Source organism: Arvicanthis niloticus, chromosome 15 (genome assembly GCF_011762505.2).
Source record: "Arvicanthis niloticus isolate mArvNil1 chromosome 15, mArvNil1.pat.X, whole genome shotgun sequence".
Taxonomy (NCBI): Eukaryota; Metazoa; Chordata; class Mammalia; order Rodentia; family Muridae; genus Arvicanthis; species Arvicanthis niloticus.
The window spans coordinates 23,229,726-23,248,565 of record NC_047672.1 but is presented as its reverse complement, the minus strand read 5'-3'; the positions used below and the strand labels follow the sequence as shown (position 1 = coordinate 23,248,565).

The 18,840-nt window shown below is 41.8% G+C and overlaps 1 protein-coding gene and 1 long non-coding RNA gene across 3 annotated transcripts in view; one reads left to right on the top strand and one right to left on the bottom strand.

The window, feature by feature from the left end:
* Positions 1-2,550: 2,550 nt before the first annotated feature.
* Positions 2,551-6,095, bottom strand: LOC143434526 (uncharacterized). Its single transcript, XR_013104057.1, has 3 exons — positions 6,050-6,095; positions 4,831-5,380; positions 2,551-3,980 (listed from the first exon to the last, which is right to left on the bottom strand). It is a non-coding gene; the product is annotated as an uncharacterized LOC143434526 (long non-coding RNA).
* Agk (acylglycerol kinase) overlaps positions 6,068-18,840 on the top strand; it is a 73,161-nt gene continuing 60,388 nt past the window's right edge. Inside the window, exons 1-2 of one of the 2 annotated variants that reach the window (XM_076913495.1) lie at positions 6,068-6,194; positions 10,365-10,471. In XM_076913495.1, the coding sequence (XP_076769610.1) occupies positions 10,439-10,471 (33 nt within the window). In that variant the 5' untranslated portion in view covers positions 6,068-6,194; positions 10,365-10,438. The remainder of the gene's footprint in view (positions 6,195-10,364; positions 10,472-18,840) is intronic. The other variant, XM_034519737.2, reaches the window with a different exon arrangement.

Here is an 18,840-nt window from a genome sequence, read left to right as displayed (position 1 = left end):
TGTGTTTTCTTGTGTGTAGTTAGCATAATTGGGTTGGAGTTTTTCTTTTAGTATCTTTATAGGGCTGGATTTGTGGTTATTGTTTAAATTTGGTTTTGTTGTGAAATGTCTTGTTTTCTTCATCTATGGTGATTAAAAGTTTTGCTGGGTATTGTAGTCTGGGCTGACATCTGTGGTATATGAGAGTCATCTGCAAGATATTTTTCCAGGCCTTTCTTGCTTTTAGAGTCTCTGATGAGAATCAGATGTAATCTGATACCTCTGCCTTTATATGCTACTTGGTCTTTTCCCCCCTCAGCTTTTAATATTTTTTCTTCATTCTGTACGTTTAGTGTTTTGGTTATTATGTGGTGGGAGGATTTTCTTTTCTAGTCCAGTGTATTTGGAGTTCTGTAGGCTTCTCATATGTCTACAAGCATCTCTTTCTTTAGTTTGGAGAACTTTTCTTCTATGACTTTGTTGAGAATATTTTCTGGTCCTTGGATCTAGGACTTTTCTTCTATTCCTATTATTCTTAGGTGGTCTTTTCACAGTGTCCCAGATTTCTTGGATGTTTTGTGTCAGGAACTTTTTAAATTTAACATTTTTTGACTGGTGTATTAATTTCTTGTATCATATCTTCTACGCTTGAGATTCTCTCTTCCATCTCTTATATTCTGTTAGTGATGGTTCTGTCTCTAGTTCCTGTTCTCTTCCCTAGGTTTTCCATCTCCAGGATTCCCTCAGTTTGCATTTTCTTTATTGCTTCTATTTCTAGTTTCAGGTTTGAACAGTTTTATTCATTTCCTTCATCTGTTTGATTGTATTTTCTTGTATTTCCTTAAGGGATGTTTTCATTTCCTCTTTAAATGCCTCTATCGTCTTTACAAGATTGGATTTAAAATCATCTTCTTGTGCTTTGGCTGTGTTAGGATATCCAGGGCTTGCTGTTGTGGGATAGCTACACTCTGGTGGTGCTATATTACCCGGGCTCTTGTTGACTGTGTTTTTATACTGGCCTTTAACCATGTGGTTGTTCCTGGTGTTGGCTGGGTGTTCCTGATGCTGACAGCACTCCTCCTAAAGGCAGGCAGAGCCTTGGGTCTGACAGTGGAGCTCAGGGGATAGCATTCTGCTCACCCCTGCTGGCTGTGCCCCAGGTGGACTTGGCAGGCAGGGTGACTGTGCCACCCTTGTTTCTTCCCATCCTACTTAGACAGAGGTCATTTCTGTCCAATATCTTCTAAACCTATTGAATGTTATCTCAGTGTTGGTCCTGGTACAGCGTCCAGTACCTGGAAGCTACTGGATTTCAAGATAGTCTGTGATCATGGTCCTGCTAAAAATACTACACTCCCAGCTTCCCTTGTAGACAACACATTGGCCACATTCCATCTTCCAGAGATAACCCCTCACCATGAATAAACATGCTCTTGCCTAAGGTCAGACTGAACTTCTCTTTCTTTCCACCTTCCATCTCTCTACAGCTACTTTAAAATAAAATAACAGTGTGGGATCATTTTGGGGGGGGGAACCCACAAATACTGAGACAGATGGAAGACTCTTCTGATTCTGGAATCTACTGGATGTCACCAATATCCAATGTCATAGCTCTTCAGTGTCTTCAAGAGAACATCAATTGATTTTTATAGATAAGAAAGCCCACACTTTCAATGTGTAGCTTATTTCCACTCTATAAAAAAGTACTAAATATGTGCTAGTTATAAGAAGAGATTCTAGTCCCTATCTTTGACTAAACACTAAATGTTTCTCTCCAAAGATTCCAGGCAAGTGCTAAAGGTCGGGGCAAATTCCAGTAGCCTGCAGGGATTACTTTCTTGTTCTTCAAGACCTCTTCAGTGATTAGTCATACTAACCAAAGAACACAGGAAAGGAAACGTATAAGCCAAGCCCTTATTTCTGGCTGTGCACATCATCCACGGCAGAGGCAAGTCTCTACTGTCACAGGATTCCTGCTTATACAGAAGACCAGCTGAAACCGCCAGCCTTGTGGGACTGAGTAATACTCAATTCTTGGGCTTCCCACTCACAGCTGCCCATGGTTGGGTTAGTTGGGCTGCAGACTGTCATTCCTAGAATTTCCTTTAGTACATATCCTGGCAATATCTTAAGTTTATTTTCTGTGGCTTGACAGAATACTACATCTATAAATAATAAGCAAAAAAATATTCAGGCAATGGTTCTGGAAGCTGGGACGTCCAGCTGGTAAAAGTCTTTGTGTAGTAGGATAAGCAAATACTCAGGAAAAGTAAAATCAGGTATAAATCACACCTGACCAGCAGGAACCTGCCCCATGATAAAGCCATGAGGTGAGGACAGAGTTCTCATTCTAAGCACCTCATTAAAGGTATTGTCTCTTCTCACCTTTCCAACCTGATGGTGACATGGCAATTGAACTTGAACATGATGAGTTTGCAAAGGACAGTCAATCCATAAGAGATAGGTAGAGAAGAGGCATGGAGACACTAAAGTTTTGCAGTGGGAATGGGTGCAGGAGTCCACAAATGACCTTACTCGAACAAAAAACAAACACAAAAAATTAACTTTAAAACAAATCTGTAGACAGTGCAATATCAGCCCAGCACAGCTTGGATTCTCTAGGAAGCATAATCCAAGACAATGCATGCTAATTGTGACTGCTTAACAAATTGCCATGTACTCAGTACTTTAAAACATACAACGTATTATCTTACAGTTTTGGAAACCAGAGATCTAAAATGGGTCTGCAGGATTAAAATCTTCTGATTCTTGGAGAGAACCACAGGCAAACTTGAGAGTATTAAAACATTCTATGTGGTCAAGTTAACACTCACATGTGGCATCAATATTTGATTCCAGTCTTGAGAGGTCCTAAGCCCAACAATGAGTGTAGTCCTTCCTTTACATATAAGATGGAAAACAAGGCATAAGCCCTAAGGGACAGATACACACACACACACACACACACACACACACACACACACACCATATGCATATGTAATTATTTTTAAGGCTTTCAAAAAGTATTGTTTTCTGATCAAAGTTCACTGGTCTGATTTTTGGGACTCTCCCCACCCCAAACCTAAAGCATATGCTTTGCCTTCTCCTTGAGCCACTCACAGGTCTCAGAGGGTTCCGAGCTTCTAGTCAAGCATTTGCACAAACCCATTTCCACAAATAAACAGTTTAGACAGTTGGAAAAGAAACTCTGAAAGTAATTCACTGACTCCCTCATTAGTAGACTATTTTAGAACTCTAAGGGACTGTTTCTGAGCATGGTGTTCTCCCATCTTCTAATCTACAAATGGAGAGAGTGGTGGGAAGTTCACACTGTCCCAGTAAGAGTGGTGGGAAGTTCACCCTGTCATTCTGTCCCAGGGAGAGTGGTGGGGAGTTCACATCATCCCAGTGAGAGTGGTGGGGAGTTCATATGATCTCAGGGAGAGTGGTGGGAAGTTCATATCATCCCAGTGAGAGTGGTGAGGAGTTCATATGATTCCAGGGAGAGTGGTGGGAAGTTCACATCATCCCAGTGAGAGTGGTGGGAAGTTCATATGATCCCGGGGGGGGGGGGAGTTCACATCATCCCAGGAAGAGTGGTGGGAAGTTCACACTGACCCAGTGAAAAGTAGGACACAGAGTATGGCTTACTGTACTTAACCTCATTGAATGTTTTCGTTGTCCTTCAAGCATTCGTCTGGAGTCTCAGTTATAAACAAATGAAATGGGACTTGGAAGAGTAAATTGCAAGCCCTGTGGGGGTGAGCACCTTGGAGGGCACTAAACATGAAGCCAGCCTCAGACCTTTCCATGAGGCTCATCACACTCCTGTCAGAAGATGCTGAGTGACAGAATGATGGAAGGAGGAAGAGAAGAAAGTTGTGTTGCTTGGCTTGATCCCCCTCCATCATGAGGGCTGCTGAATTTAAACTGTCTGAAGGTTGGCATCAGCATTGTGTTCTTGTAGCTCTCTTGAGTGTACTGGATTGTACTGGAGATACCTGTAAAATATAAACCAAACCCAAAAATTCTGCTTAGAGAATCCCGTTCTACTGAGTGGCATGTCCAAAAATGTTTTTTCCTGAGGGGAAGGAACTTAATTTCTCTGTCCTTGAGGAAGAGTTGAGGAAGACCTCCCCACTTCCCCCCAAAAAAAGGAAGGAAGGAAGAAAGGAAAGAAAGAAAGAGAGAGAGAGAAAGAAAGATTAAAGTGAGAAAACAAGCATAATTGTTAACATGTGAACATCAGGAGAAAGCTCAAAGTAGTGACTTAGAACTCTGGCTTAAATAGCCCTTGTAACAAAAAACAATAGCATTTAAGGAGGGGACAAAAATGAGGGGTAAAGGATTTTGATTAGATACTGACAGCAATGTAGGGTAGGGGGAGTTACATGCGTGACAGATAAAGATAAGCTCGATAAATAAATCACACTAATGCTGATGTGGACCTAAAGCTGTTCTCAGTGGTTAGTCTTTGTTGTCTGTGGACTAAAGTTCTGTGGGGGAAAAAAGATGTATTGCTGTTCAAGAGTCTGCAGATCAGTAGACTGATTAGAACTTCATGAGAGTGAAGAGATGGAATGTCACAGATGGATAGCCAAATTTCTCCCCTCTTTACCTGTAATAGCCATTTACCACCAAGTTCTCTACTTAACCCATCTTTCTGACTACTGGGTAAAACTTTAGGAATAACTGTAAACTTCCACCAACCCAAATCTAAGAAGGCTATCCATCACAATGGCATCTGAACCCTACGGAAGAGATTTTTCTGCTTTGCTGTAACCTTCCTATTTGACATTAAATTGATTCATGACTGTTTTTTATTCTCTGATTCATAAATATTCAACTAACCTCTTCCATGGTGGAACGTGTCATTCAGGGCAACTTGAAGTGTTCCAAAACCACGGCCATTCATACTCGGCTCAGAATAATTTTTATTTCCTGTTCATTTTCCCTAGGGAGACAGTAGCAAATAAATGTCTATTCTCTCCAGATAGTGTGGCAGGGGCAGATCCCAAAGAAATGATTCCACTAAAGTCTAGATTTGTGAATCAATGAATTTGATTGGGGTTCCGTATGGCAGCATGAGTGAGGAAGTATCTACAGGAACATGAGCAACTCACAGGTGGCAACACCAGTGAAGAAGGTCTTGTCTCCCTTCTCAGCCCCTCTGGCCCAGTAACCTTTAATTGCTTGTATATCGTGTGGAAGAGGTGGGCTCCTAGGTGATCAAATGTTAATGGGTCCGATCTTGTGACATCTCAGGCGAGCTTCCATTTGAAGATGTTCCCACTGAAATACTGTTTCCATTTCAATACAGCAATGGCCCCGTCGTGCCCTCAAGGCAGACTTTCACGAGTCCTCTTTGCAGCAAAATCTGTTTTGTTTTGTTGACATCTCCCTGGCAGTGGAAGGTGGCAAGAAAAACAGTCTTTGTTACTGCCTTGGTCTTTGGCAAATAGGGGGAAAGCAAGAAGCTTCCCTGCACCCACGCTTCATCCTCAGCCCAGCAATCTTTATATTTTAACAAGATACATTTTTTTCGGTGTTCAATACCTCTGTGGCCTCTCCTGCTCTATGGCTTCCTCTTTCCATAGCTCTCATAGCACAGAGGTCTAAAGGTTCTGTGATTTTGTGCCTGATTCCCCCACCTCCACCCCAACCCTGCTCTTTGTGCATCCTGACCTGATCCTCTTCTTCCTGCTCCCTGGAGTTCAAACTTCCGCTGGCTAATTTAACACAGTGCCCCTCACCACACGCCCTATCCCCGGGTTTTGTTTCATTTTCCGCTATCAAAAATTGCCTTACTCGTTTAATTACTTTCTGATTTAGTTCCAAATCGTAAAACTGTCCTTATTATATATTGTGAACTTTCCAGAAACGATTGGCTTGCGAGAGATGGATGGATGAAAGATTGAATGAACGAGTAAAGTGAGAAAAAGGGAAAGGAGGGCGGAAAGGAGTCGCTTTCCGGAAACGATTGGCTGGCGAGAGATGGATGGATGAAAGATTGAATGAACGAGTAAAGTGAGAGAAAGAGAAAGGAGGGCGGTGGCTACTGCGAACCCACCCCTAGGTCACGGGCGGGCTCCCCTAGCCTGGCTCGCGCAGCTCCGTGCCGGAACCCGAGGGCAGCGGGAGCGGTTTCCCTTAAAAGAGAGGGAAAGGTTTGCGAGAGCACACAGGAAAGGCCGGGCGCTGAGCGGCGGGCAGCGGTGAGTTCGGGGAGCGAGCGAGGCCCGCTGGGTGTGTGTGGTCAGGGTGTGGGTGGCAGCCGCGGGTTGCTGTGCTGAGCAGGGCGTCCTGGGAACCCGCCTGGCGTCTCGGGATCGGCCATAGGGTTGCTGACTGCGGCGAGGCGGGAGGAAGGGAGATTGGGCCGGGCCGGCGTGGCGCGCACGCCCGTGGTCCCTGCGAGTCAGATGTGCTGGTTCGAGTCCCAGAGCAGTCCCTAACCTGTGAACCCCCTTAGTTACTTCCCACCTTGGGCTGTGGGGTATCCCGGAACAAAAACGGGGCCAGTAATATTTGAACCATAGAGGGTGGGTCGGTTCATTCATTCTATTTATTAGGTTCTGCAGATGTGGATGGCTAGAACTTGCCCCCACGGAGCTCTCCTTTAGTGAAAAAACAAAACAAAACAAAAACCCCTTCTTTCCATGTCAGGAGAGGGTCAGAAGTTAGAATTTGGGAGTTTATGGGTTTTGGGAGAGCCCACTTGGAAGGCAAATACCGTAATTTAGACATAAAATTGAGATTTTTAGCTGACATTAATGAGAATGAAAATTCTGGCTACTGAGAATGGACTATACACTGTTTTAGTACATATTGTGAAGACAAATGCACAGATTTTATTCACAACCTCTTCATTGCATAAATTGATGGTGTTTCCTTATTTCTCTAGTGAAAAAAATTAATTGACTTATCCAGGGTCTCACCCTCTGTGACAAAGCTAAGATTTTATTAGGCATCTGGACCAGTCTTCTTTGCACACTAGGCTGGCTGCGTATTTCCCTCGTCTTTTAATAATATAGGAATCATTTAAGACAAAAAAGAGACTTGCACAGGGTGGGCGTGGCTTTTTAAAGCCTTTAAAGACTTTTTTAAAGTCCTTTCAGAGTGTCATCGACTTACCGATATTCTTCCCATGCTGCTCTCCACTTGGGTGATATTAACAACCCTCGTACGTTACCTTCACAGGCATGAAATCTCAGTTCTATACCTTGAGTTCAATTTCTCCTGTTTCCAAAAGGCTAAGTCCAGGCATCTGTTGGGCACCGTTTGAGTGTGCCCCGCCGGTATAACAGTCTAGGGTCTCCTTAACTGTGCACTGTATTTCCCCACAAACCTACAATAAAATCCAAAGCCTTGAAAGCCTAAGGGTCCGTTGCCCAAGCACAAAACATGGCTTGTTTCCTCATCCTTCACCTTTTGCAATCAGTTGGTCACCAAGCACTGCCCAGTTCTATTTTATAAAGACCTCCAAATCTTTTGTTGACTCTTGTCTAGAATTTATGGCAGCCACCTCTAATGGCTCCCTTTAGCTTTACTTTCAGGTTGTGGCAGTCTGTTTTATATTCTGCACCTCAAATCTTATTATGTCATTCATCTGTTGCAAAAAAAAAAAAAAAAAAAAAAAAAAAAAAAAAAAAAAAAACCAAACTCAAAATTGTTTTCATTGTCTTCAACATAATATCCAAAGCCCTTAGTGTGGATTCAAAGCCTTTTCAAGTCTCCCCCTTCCCCTGACCCCATCGTTCATCTCTAAACTACTGTTTTTAAATGTCTGGTGTGTTTGCAACCTCCATCACAATTATGGTAGTAACTGCTAACTAAAAATGATATGACTACTCAGTTCAGGAACAAAGTAGGCTTTGGGGGAAGGGAGATAATGACCAAGAATATACATTTACAACACACTTCGTGCAATTTAAATAAGGTTTAATGAGGACACCAAGGGCTGAGAACCACTGTTGTAGAAGCTATCCTGTACATAGTCTATTGATGGTGTTTAGGGCACGGTCATCCTCAAGTAGTACAGTGGCAGTTTGAACCAGTAGAAGCAGGAAGTTGTTGTTCTAATCTGAGGCAGACTTCCTGTATGAGACTCTCATGTTAGAGGTACCTACCTGTCTTATGCATGCAGGAAACAGTACTTTTATTCTTAAGACGAAAGGACACAGAAGAACCCGAACAAACAGATCTTCCTGGTCTTTAAGTCACTGCACCTGTTCAGTCATGTTTCTGTGGAACTTCTGGTCCTCATCAAACTGACCACACACACACATATACACACTCACAGGGATTTATTTCTGAAGGTTCTGTGTCATGAAAACTCATTTCAAAAAGTATGTTTTTTCCTTCTTAGTATGTCTTTTCTTATAAGATTCTTAGTCTTAGTAATGGGTGAGAAGAGAAATTACTTCTTCAATCCACTGTCTACCTGTGTTTTTCAGAACACACACACTCATACATACACACCCACACCCTTTGTATACTTCTTACTTCAAGTAGTTATAACTGGGATGGCTTAAATTACAAAAAGTTATTTCTCACAATGTGCAAACTGGAAGTATGAATCCAAGATGGTTGGCACTGGATATTGTACACTCTTCCTAGTTTGCAAATGGCTGTCTCGTTGCTACGTCTTCAGATGGTTTGGAATGGAAGGGATGTGAGGCCATCTTGCTGGTGTCTTTTCTTAGAGGGGTGCTAATCCCATTCATGAGGACAACATCTTTGGGAGCCCCTTATTTCTACATTCTAATACTGTTTCAGTGGGAATTAGGGAAGCCACATTTTAGGCTTTGGAAACAGGTGTTCGGGCCATAGTGTATACCCAGTATACTCTGTGACCTCTCCTAATCTGCAGGACTCTGTCTGGCTCCCAGCTAGGCCCATTTTTCTGGACTCAAGGTAGATCCTGTTCTCATTCCCCAACATGTGTCTTATGGTGTTACAATTTTATTTGTATATTTGCATTTCAATTAGGGAGTTAAGATTTATGAGCATTTGAGAGTGGGATTTACTCTTCCCTGCCCTAGCCCTTAACACAGAGTAGGTGCTGTCTATTAAAGACCTCTTGAATGAATGAGTGATTAGGGTCAGATGGAGAGAGGTCAATAATTACATGGACCTTTGGGTTTTGTTTTTACTAGCCTGGATGGCTTCATTGATGTCTACAGTATGGCCATTTCTTCCTAGGAGAGGGATTTTAACCAGGGAAGTTAAGGAGAGAAATAATTTTTATCTGTTTAGATAATTATATTTATTTTAGAAAACTTAGCATTGTGTATATATTGCAATTTTAAGATGTCGTTTACCAGTTTACAACTTAGAGGATATTATGTAAAAGTTCTGCTTTAGTTTATTGGTATTTTGATTGGTAGTCCTCTTGAACATAATTGGAATAACACTAGTTACAATGCCTTTTACTCTGCTAATTTACTTAACATTGTATTTTGTTTTCTTTTTTTTTTCTATGTCTATGAAAATTCTCAATTAAAAAAACTTGAATTGCTACATGTTTCTCCCACTTAATAGATGTTTTGGGATAGCTATTATGTGCCAGATCTTACCTGATGTCTGGTAAGATCTGGCACATAATAACAGTGACCACAGCCCTGCACTCATAAAGCTTACTTTAGCGAGATAAGCTAAGTAACATATTAATAAATACAAATACATCAAATGGTGCAAAACCACAAGAAACATTACGCCATCTTAGTTTTTCATGAAGAACTAGTTTACCTTCTTTATAGGAGTAGGTATGAGTATCTGTCTTGTATTTTGTCATCAGTACATATGATAATTTAAGACTTAATTTTATATTTGAATAATAAAAGTTCTTTGTAATTTGCTTGCCTTTGATTAGTAAATTGAGCTTTTTTTTTTTTTTTTTTTTTTTTTTTTTTAAACTGAGCCATGTGCATTGCTTTTTAAAAAGCATGTTCTCCACTGGTTTTCATATGGAAGACCTGGTGTTTTCTTCTGTTTTTGAATAAGCTGTTGCTGGTATTTCGGTCCCTCATATGTAATAGATAAATACTCAACAATGGTATAGTGCAACAGTAAGAAGACAGACATCAGGGGAAGCCTGTAGATTTATTCCCCCTTTTCTGCCCTCCTCCTTCCGTCTCATATGGATAGGGAAAGGTGGGTGGGTATGGAAGAAGGAGAGTCAAGGTAGAAATACATGGAAAAGAAGGAAGCAGAGATTGGTGAGTGGATCAGAAGACAGGAAAGGATGAGAAGAACCAGAGCAGGAGTGGCAAAGAGAAAACAAAGGAAAAGGAGGGGAGGGAAACCTTAGAGGAATGCATGTAGGAAGCTCCATGATTATCTTGGATAACTTTGTTTTCTTTTTCTGCCTATTAAATCTATAGGAGAAGATGACTGCATTCTTTAAAACGCTTCGAAGTCATTGGAAGAAAACTACAGCTGGGCTCTGCTTGCTGACATGGGGAGGTCACTGGCTCTATGGAAAGCACTGGTAAATACTGACAGCCTGACATCCACATCCCACTACAGAAGGTTCCATCCACAGGGCCAGCGTTGAAATCTTGTTCAGCTGCACTTTTCTATAAAATACAGTGGTTAAACACAGTTATTCAATAAAAAACAAAGGCAAAAGCTTCTTGTAACCTGCCCTGTGTACTTGACTATATGAAGCACTATCTGTAACACTGGCACACCAATGCATATCGTTGGTAAGGTTGGAAAGAAAGCGAGTTTTACTCACTTTATTTGTAATTGAAGAACTCAAGACACATTCTAGACAGAATAAAGTCCTGACAAGCAGTAAGTTGAAGTTGTAACTTACTTACGCATCTCCTTGGGATTACTTTCCAGTTTTTCTTACTGTGGTCTCTATCTGCCATCCCCTGGTTGCCGAATACATACTGGCTGTGCTTTCTCCGTCCCCTGTGACTATCTTCATCTGTTTCATTAGACTGGGTTAATTTAAAGGAGATAACAGATTAGCACTCTTTGTGTTTGAGTAAGAAGTTCAGTGTAATCATGGTATATCAGCCTTCACACATGGTTGGTGAAGAAAGGGCTACATCTCCCATCTGCCTTTTTATGGTAAGATGTAAATGAGCAGAAATTTGTATAAAAATTTATGACAACCAAAAGAATTAATTTTCAACGGACCAAGTGCTATCTCTTACATGTACCAATATAGAAATACGGATGTATTATTCAGTATTGCTTGGTTGAACAGGGAAGAGTTAGGAATCGTATTAAAATAGTGATCCATACTTAATATTTTTATGAGCATTCTCAGTTTACTGCTCACAGAATGTATTTAACACTGTAGTGTGCGGTCTGATAGTTCATAGCTGTGTAGTTCTGTCATTGCTAAGTATCCTGAGAGCTAAGTACCACATTCTTATAACTTATGTACACACAGATTAGCACATGTAAGGTAAGAAAGAATGTTAACAAACCTTTCCTCCCTTCTAACTTGGGCCCTCAGGGGAGCCCATGCTGTGTTTGTAGGGCCTCTAAACCATACTAGTGCAGATGCTGGCTCATTGGGGCTCTCTAGCCCCTGCTGGGTGTAGATCCAAAGAGCTTATGTGTTCCTTTTTCATTATGTCTCCAGCGGTCTTCTGATACTCCCTAAAGTCTTAAGACTTTTTAACGGGCCCTTCAGTTCTCCAGCATGAAGAGCTCTCACTCTGAATGGGGTTTGAAGCAGCCTTTGTGTCTGATTTTTTATGTGGTATAACACAAAGGTACAGCCTCACTGTTTGGCATGTGGGTATCTGGGCTGGCACTGTTTATAGAAAGGGGTTCTTTCTCTGCTGTATGGTCTCAGGGCTTTGTTGAAGGTACTTTGACCTTATACGATGGCGCTTTACTTCTAGGCTGTCAGTTCTGTCTCAGTAGCCTGTGTACCTGTCTGTATGTCAGAACCACATTATTTTGATAATAATTATATTTGATAATACAAGAAGTTGTAGGAAGTGAGATGCTTCCAACTTTGTTCTTTTTCTAGATTATTTTGGCCATTCAGGCTATTTGAAATTTCTTACCAATTCTGAGGTGGCTTTTTCCAATTTCTACAAAAAGTGCCATTGGGATTTTGAGAGGGATTACATGGAATTGTTAGATTGCTTTGTTTTGTGGCCATTTTTAACAATGTTGTCTTCCAGTCCATGAACACAAGATGTCTTCTTGTTTGGTGACTTTTAATGAACACATCTCTTATCTTACCTAAATTTATTTCTAAATATTTATTCTTTTTGATCTTCCTGTATGATTGATTTCTTAATTTCTTTTATGTGTTGTTCAATCAGTGCATGGAAATGCAGCTTACTTTGTTAATCCTTTTATCGGTCTAGCTTTGATGAGGTGGTTTTATGGTTCCAACATTTTTTTCTATATGTTTTTGTGGAGCTGTTCTGATGTTCTGCATAAAAGCTTATCTCATCTGTAAAGAGAGATAACTTTCTTCTTCTTTTCCATTTATTTTAGATGCATTTTCTTTCCTTCTCCTCCTCCTTTCCCCTTCCTTTCTTTCTCCTTCATCCTTAACTTGATGGTGTTTTGCTATGTAGCCCAGGCTGCGTGTGAACTTAGGATCTTCTGCCTCAGTCTCCCAAGTGCTGGGATTATAGGTATGTGACCACTTGGAACTTATGTTTCTTCTATACTTGCTCTGACTCAATTTCTTCTTTTACTTTTACCTGGCCTTGTAGTGTCATGCGTCCTCCCCCCAGCACAGCTGGAAACATTTCCTCCCTATTCCTGTCTTCCAGACTTCCTCTTCTCCTGTCCTCTGTCTCTCTTTGCCTGTGTCCTTCTTGTCCTCTGTGACCCCTTCCTTCCCTTTCCTTGCCCGAGGTTCTCTTCTCATGTTGTCATGCTCTCCCCTGCATGAGTTGTACATACTGTCTTCTGTCTGGTCCCAGGGTTTTGTTCATCTTTATAAAGACCTCTTCTGAGCTGCAGACCTAAGTGTATGTTCAAGTGCTATGTTGGCTTGAAGGAGATAGTCTGGAGTGCCATAGTCTTGTGGCATGTGAACACTTGCTCCTCAGGTGGTGGTGCTGTTTGGGAGGTGTGGCCTAGCTGGAGGAAATGTGCCAATAAGGGTTTAAAAGGCTCACAGCATTCATTGTTTGCTCTCTCTGCTTCCTTCTTCTGCTACTGTGCCTTTGCTTTGCCATCGTGGACTCTCAATCTCTGGAAGCATTAGCCCAAACTAACTCTTCCTTCTATAAGATGTGTTGGTCATGATGTTTTATCACAGCAATAGAAAAGTAACCAATACAAGTACTTATCTTAGGATGCTTCACAAGTATCTCTTACTCAGCATCCTAAAAACAGATCCTCCTGCTCAGCCTGCTCCAGCTACTACATGTACTCGCTATCCATTTTATTTCCCTAGATATTTGGACATCCTCTGTTCCTCCTTACCCATGTTTCTCATGTCCTGTGCATAGATTTGAATGATTTTAGTCTCCTAATACGTCCTATCTCTTTTGTTTGTCCCCACTGTCCCTATCTTCATCCACACTGCCCTCCCTTCTTGTATGGATTATTACTAGCTTCCCAGCTTTTTCACTGTTTCTGTTTGTATACCATTGCCATGCTGTTGTTTTGCAAGTGAAGGTTGCTGTTGCGACTCCAGTCGAGCTTGGAGTTGGCCTTATCTGCATACATTGGTAACCTTGCTGTATCTTACATTTTAGCATATGACCTTCAAGTCGTCTCAAGTGATATGATTATTATGTTTCAGAATCCCTGGAAGGGCTTTGCATATGGTATTCTTTTCTGGGCAACTAAAGTTTCTCTGAGCCTCAAGTATTGTCTTTTCAAAGAGCTCTTCCCCGCTTTAATCTAGATTACACAGTCTTCCTGCATTTTCTCCGTATGCTATGAACTCTTCCTTTATAGAGCACTTGTTGTTGTGTTGAGGTGGCTCAGTGGCTAAAGTGCTTGCTATGGAAACATGAGGAACTGATTTGGGATCCCCAGCACCCACATAAAAGATATGGCAGTGTGCACCTGTAACCCCATCTTTGGAGTTGTGGAGACAGGACAAACCCTGCGACTTACTGGTATCCAGCCTAGTCAAATCTGTGAGTTCCAGGTTTTCTGAGAGGCCCTGTCTCCAGAAAAGAAAGTTTAGAATGGTAGAGGAAGACACTCAACATCAGCCTCTGCCCTGTGTGAGTACCTACACAGGTGAGAACACCTACACGGGTGAGTACACCTGCGCGGGTGAGTACACCTACACAGGTGATGCTCATGCGTGCATACACACACACACACACAAAACCACTTATTGCTATTGTGATGCTTTGCTCTGCTTGTGTCTTCACAATACTATCATAATACTATATAGCCTTTGTCTTGCATGGCATTATCCCAAAGGCCCTGCACACAGGACTCAGCACACACTGAGTTTATTGGGGAGAATGAAAGTTGGACACTAAGAAATCGAGTATCCACTCTGTTGACCCCTTCTGAACTCACGTCCAGGCTGTCGAATTCCAAACAAGTAATGCACTCCATCTATAGTCAGCTTCCTCTTCCATTGCTCACAAACGTACCTGAAATATTCATGAATTTCTGTTAAATCCTCTGCCTTCTCTATACTCAAACAGCCTTAGCTCTCATTTAAAGAGAAAATTAAAAACCACAGGCCAGTTATTCACACACAGACACTTTTGTGTTCTTCCCTTCAGTGGATGAGGCAGCCTTCCTGCTGCCCAGGGACCTCTCCTTTGTACCCAGCCCTCACCATCTGCGCCTCCATTTGTGTCCTTAGGCTCTGGCTTTTTCCTTGTTGATCAAAATCATTCCAAACTTAAACATGTGTTCTCTGAAGTGACAATTCCACTTGTTTCCTGCCCTCCCTATCTTTTCATTTATGCCAGATTTTAATGTTTTCCTCTCGACCTTTTCTGCCATTTTAGACTCAGGTTAGGGAAGCTTGGTTTATGGTCCATCATTTGATTGAGCATGCCTTTGACAAAGTCCTACCTAGCCTCTTAATCAAGTGAGTACTTTTCAGCCTTTACCTAACGAGTTCGGCTGGCTGTCTTTGATCTTTTTTTAGTTACTTTAGGCTGTCCTTTTGTTTTGTCTTTCATGCTAGTGTCTTACAGACTCCAGACTTATGGCATATTTTGTAGGTGACCCCAAGCCTCATGGCTGTTCAGATGTAAGAGAGAGATTGTGGGACCATGGCATTTCCTTAGACATGTATCTTCTCTTGACGCCTCATGTAAATAGAAGAGGTAGAAGGTACTCACTGCAGGTCTGCTTTAATTTTCATTTGTCTGTCCCATTTTTATTACCTCCTTTTATTAATCTTTTGACATCACATATTTATTTGTAGGCTTTTTAAAAATTGTTTATAGTATATATGGACTTCTCTCTTGAGAGTTCCATCTATTTTCTCCCTTCTCCCAAGTTTCAAAGAAGAAATTCATTTTTATTTTTTTAAAGATTTCTCCTATATAATTTTGCTGCTGAGGGCTGCTGTAGTTGGCAGAAGCAGCAGGGATGGCTCTCAGCGCAGCTCTGTGAGAGCAATTGAAGAGGAGGAAATGACCCCGTGTGCTGAGAGTAAAGAGAGTTTAAGTATTGCTCATTCCTCTCCAGCCGCTCTCACTGAGCCTTTCGGGATCCCTGGGGAAGATTATGTTCCAGGCTGCCAGTTCAGCGTGTCAGCGGTTTACCTGCAATAGCCTTTCCTACCTTTCTAGCCTTTTAGTAGCAAAGAGCCTGCTGATTAAAGAGTAGCAGAAGAAAGGAAGCAGTGTGGTATGAAAGTGGTCACTGGAGTCAAATAGCAGTGAGACATCCAAGTGGTGTGACCTTGGGCTCTTGAAGCTTTGCCTTCTTCAACTGTAGAATGGGCAGAGTATCTCATTGGGTCATTGAAGGATTGATAACTGCAAAAGTCTAGCTTACTGTATTCTAGACATGTGTTCAGCAAATGCTCTGAGTAACTTGATGTAATAACTACTTAGTACTTGGTACTAAGTGCTTAGCGCTGCCGGTATCTGGGCAATGAATAACATGAGAGATAGCCATTAGGGCAGGAAGACAAAGACCTGCCGGATGATTGAAGGAAATCTGAGCCCTTTTCTGTTTCTCCTTCCATGTGTAATGAGACATTTTGAAAAAGTCTAAGGTAGGGGTTGAAGAGATGGCTTTGTGGTTCCGAGTACTAGTAACTCTTACAGAGAACCTGAGATTGTTTTCCAGCACCCACATAGTCTCTTCAGGAGGATCTAATACCTTCTTCTGGTCTCTGGGTACCCCGAATATACATAGTACAGGTACTTACAATATACATATAATAAATATAAAATAAACCTTAAGTTACATACAGTGTTAACTTCAGAACAATAAGGCCCAAACCATCAAGACATCCCTGAAGCCTTGATGATCTGACTGGAACTCATTGTCTGTAATCACTGGAGACCTTGTCCTAGCTTATTCTGCCTTTGGTCTATCTCACTGTTTTGGTCATGGAGCCTTGGCACCACTTTTCAACTAACCCTTTTGGCTCAGAAATTAATGACGCTAATCCTGCTTCCTTTTGGCCCCCACTTCTCAGTTTATGCCTCTGGCTCCAGGCTTCTGACACTAGTTCTACTACTGACCCTTGCCTAGGACCCAAGTCTCCCTTCTCAAGAGACTATCTACCATCTCAAGTTGGTCAGAATTTCTGCCATCTTTTCCTGAAGACTTTTAAAATCTCAGTCACATTAAGTTCCTTGTTAAGTTTATAGAGCAAATGATATTGTAGCCATGGTTCTGGGCTCTTTGCTCATTGGTTTTTATTAATCTTAGAGATTTTTTTTCCTCCATGTCTTGTAACATCAAACATGACTAGATGTACACTTGGCCTTTCTAAACAATGGTTATGAAGTTGTCAAGAGGGTTTGTTCAGTGCCATTCAATTATGTCAAGACCTTAATGATAATAGCTAACAATCAATATTGCTGGGTCTAATTCTCAGTTCTTGGTACTTATGACATTGTTTTATTTTCCTAATAATTTGATGATACATTTATTATTCTCATAGTAGCCTGATAGCGTGAGATTAATAGCTCCATGCAGATGAAGAAATAGGGACAGTGAGAACGTATTGCACTGTTGTTGTGTGTGAGTGGCCAGAGGATTTGGGTACAATTGCCAAGCTATTGAGAAAGAAGGATCACTTCTCAGAGGCCCCTGCAGTAGCATGGTTAAGATAAGGCTCTAGAGCTGACAATGTGGATGGAATTGAACCTCATGTTTATCAGCAGTGTTTCAGTTACTGGTCTGTGCTGTGAGGAGACACCATGACCAAGGCAGCCTAAGCACACATAGCACTAGAGAAGTAGCCAAGAGCTTATATCTGGTTTGAAAGAGGAGGGGGAGGGGGTAGTGAGGAGAGGCTGGCAATGACATGGGCTTTTTGAAACTTCAAAGCCCACCCTCAGTGATACAACTCCTCCAATAAGGCCGCACTTTCTAATCCTTCTTAGACAGTCCAAAAACTGGGAACCAGCCATTCAAATATATGAGCCTACAGGGGCCATTCTCATTTAAACCACCACAGGTAGTGGAGACTTACTGGACAGTAGTGGTAACTTCTGTCCATGTTAGATTCTCTAACCATAAACTGGAGGTAGTAGACAGTAATAGTACCCCTCTCTCAGAATAGATCTTGGTACAAAGAACAGAAACAACACATCTTTTTTTTTTTTTTTTCTCCTTATGAGGGAAATGTTAAAAAGATGTCATTTGAGGACTTAGTGGAGACTGGTCAAGAATGAGACTAGAGCTACATGTTTTCAATGGACTGCGGAAAAGCCAGTTTGTGGGAGGTTTACCCGTGTGATACCTGTGTTTGAGCAGCAGTAAATATCTCAAGGGGAGAAGGATATTGTGGAAAGGTATCATTTTAGAGGTTTAGCCTAGCCTCCTGTGCAGGGTACATTTTAGAAGTTGGCCTCCAAGCTATTAAAGGCCTGAAATAGAGGCAGCATAAGGAAAGGAGAGCAAACGGCAGCTATGAAGCTGGGTACTGGGAGGAGCACAGCACTGCAGGCATGGGGGCTTCCCGGCTTCAACCTATATGCCTGTCAGCTTCATGGCATTGTCAAGTCACTTAAACCACTTAACTCTGAGCCTAGTTCCTCGTCCCACATGAGGGGTAATTATATGTGTTTGGCAGGTGAGTTGCAAGGACTGAATGAGGAGGTGTGGGTCAGCTGCCTTATACTGTGCTTAAATTTAGCTCTCTGCAGATGCTAGCTGTTGTTATTGCAAGGTGATTGACTGGGTATTTGGCCGAGGCAGATGAGAAGTCATTTTGTGGCTTCAAGACTGGTATAATTGGTGATGCAGAAAGAAGAAAATCACCAAGGAGAATTGGTTTGAGGAAGAGGTATTATATTCTATTTTAGGCACACTGAGTTTGAGACCCTGACAGGATAGGCAAAGGGAATGTGTTAGCTGCCAGGTATAAATTATGCATGAGCCACACTTGGCTAGACGTATTTTTTCCTTTGGTGGAGATTATGGTTTCAGGAGTGTCTTGGGTTTGGGGTCCGAGTATCTCTGGCTAACTGAAAGCGCATGCTTTACCCTGCTGTCAGCTCAGATGAGCCTCTGACTCTTCAGGCTTCCTCCCCGTAGCAGTTGCTTTGCCAGTGCTGAGGGTAGGAAGTTTATTCCCCTTCATAGCTTCTCTTTGTTTCAGACTTTGTTGGAATTTTGATAAAGCAGTTTGTTTTGCTTTTTAGTCATTTCAAAGTTCATTTTGAATCACCCCATCCCCCACCCCATGCACAGGCTGATGCTGAAATTGGGGTTTTAATGGGTTCTATTTAAAGAAGC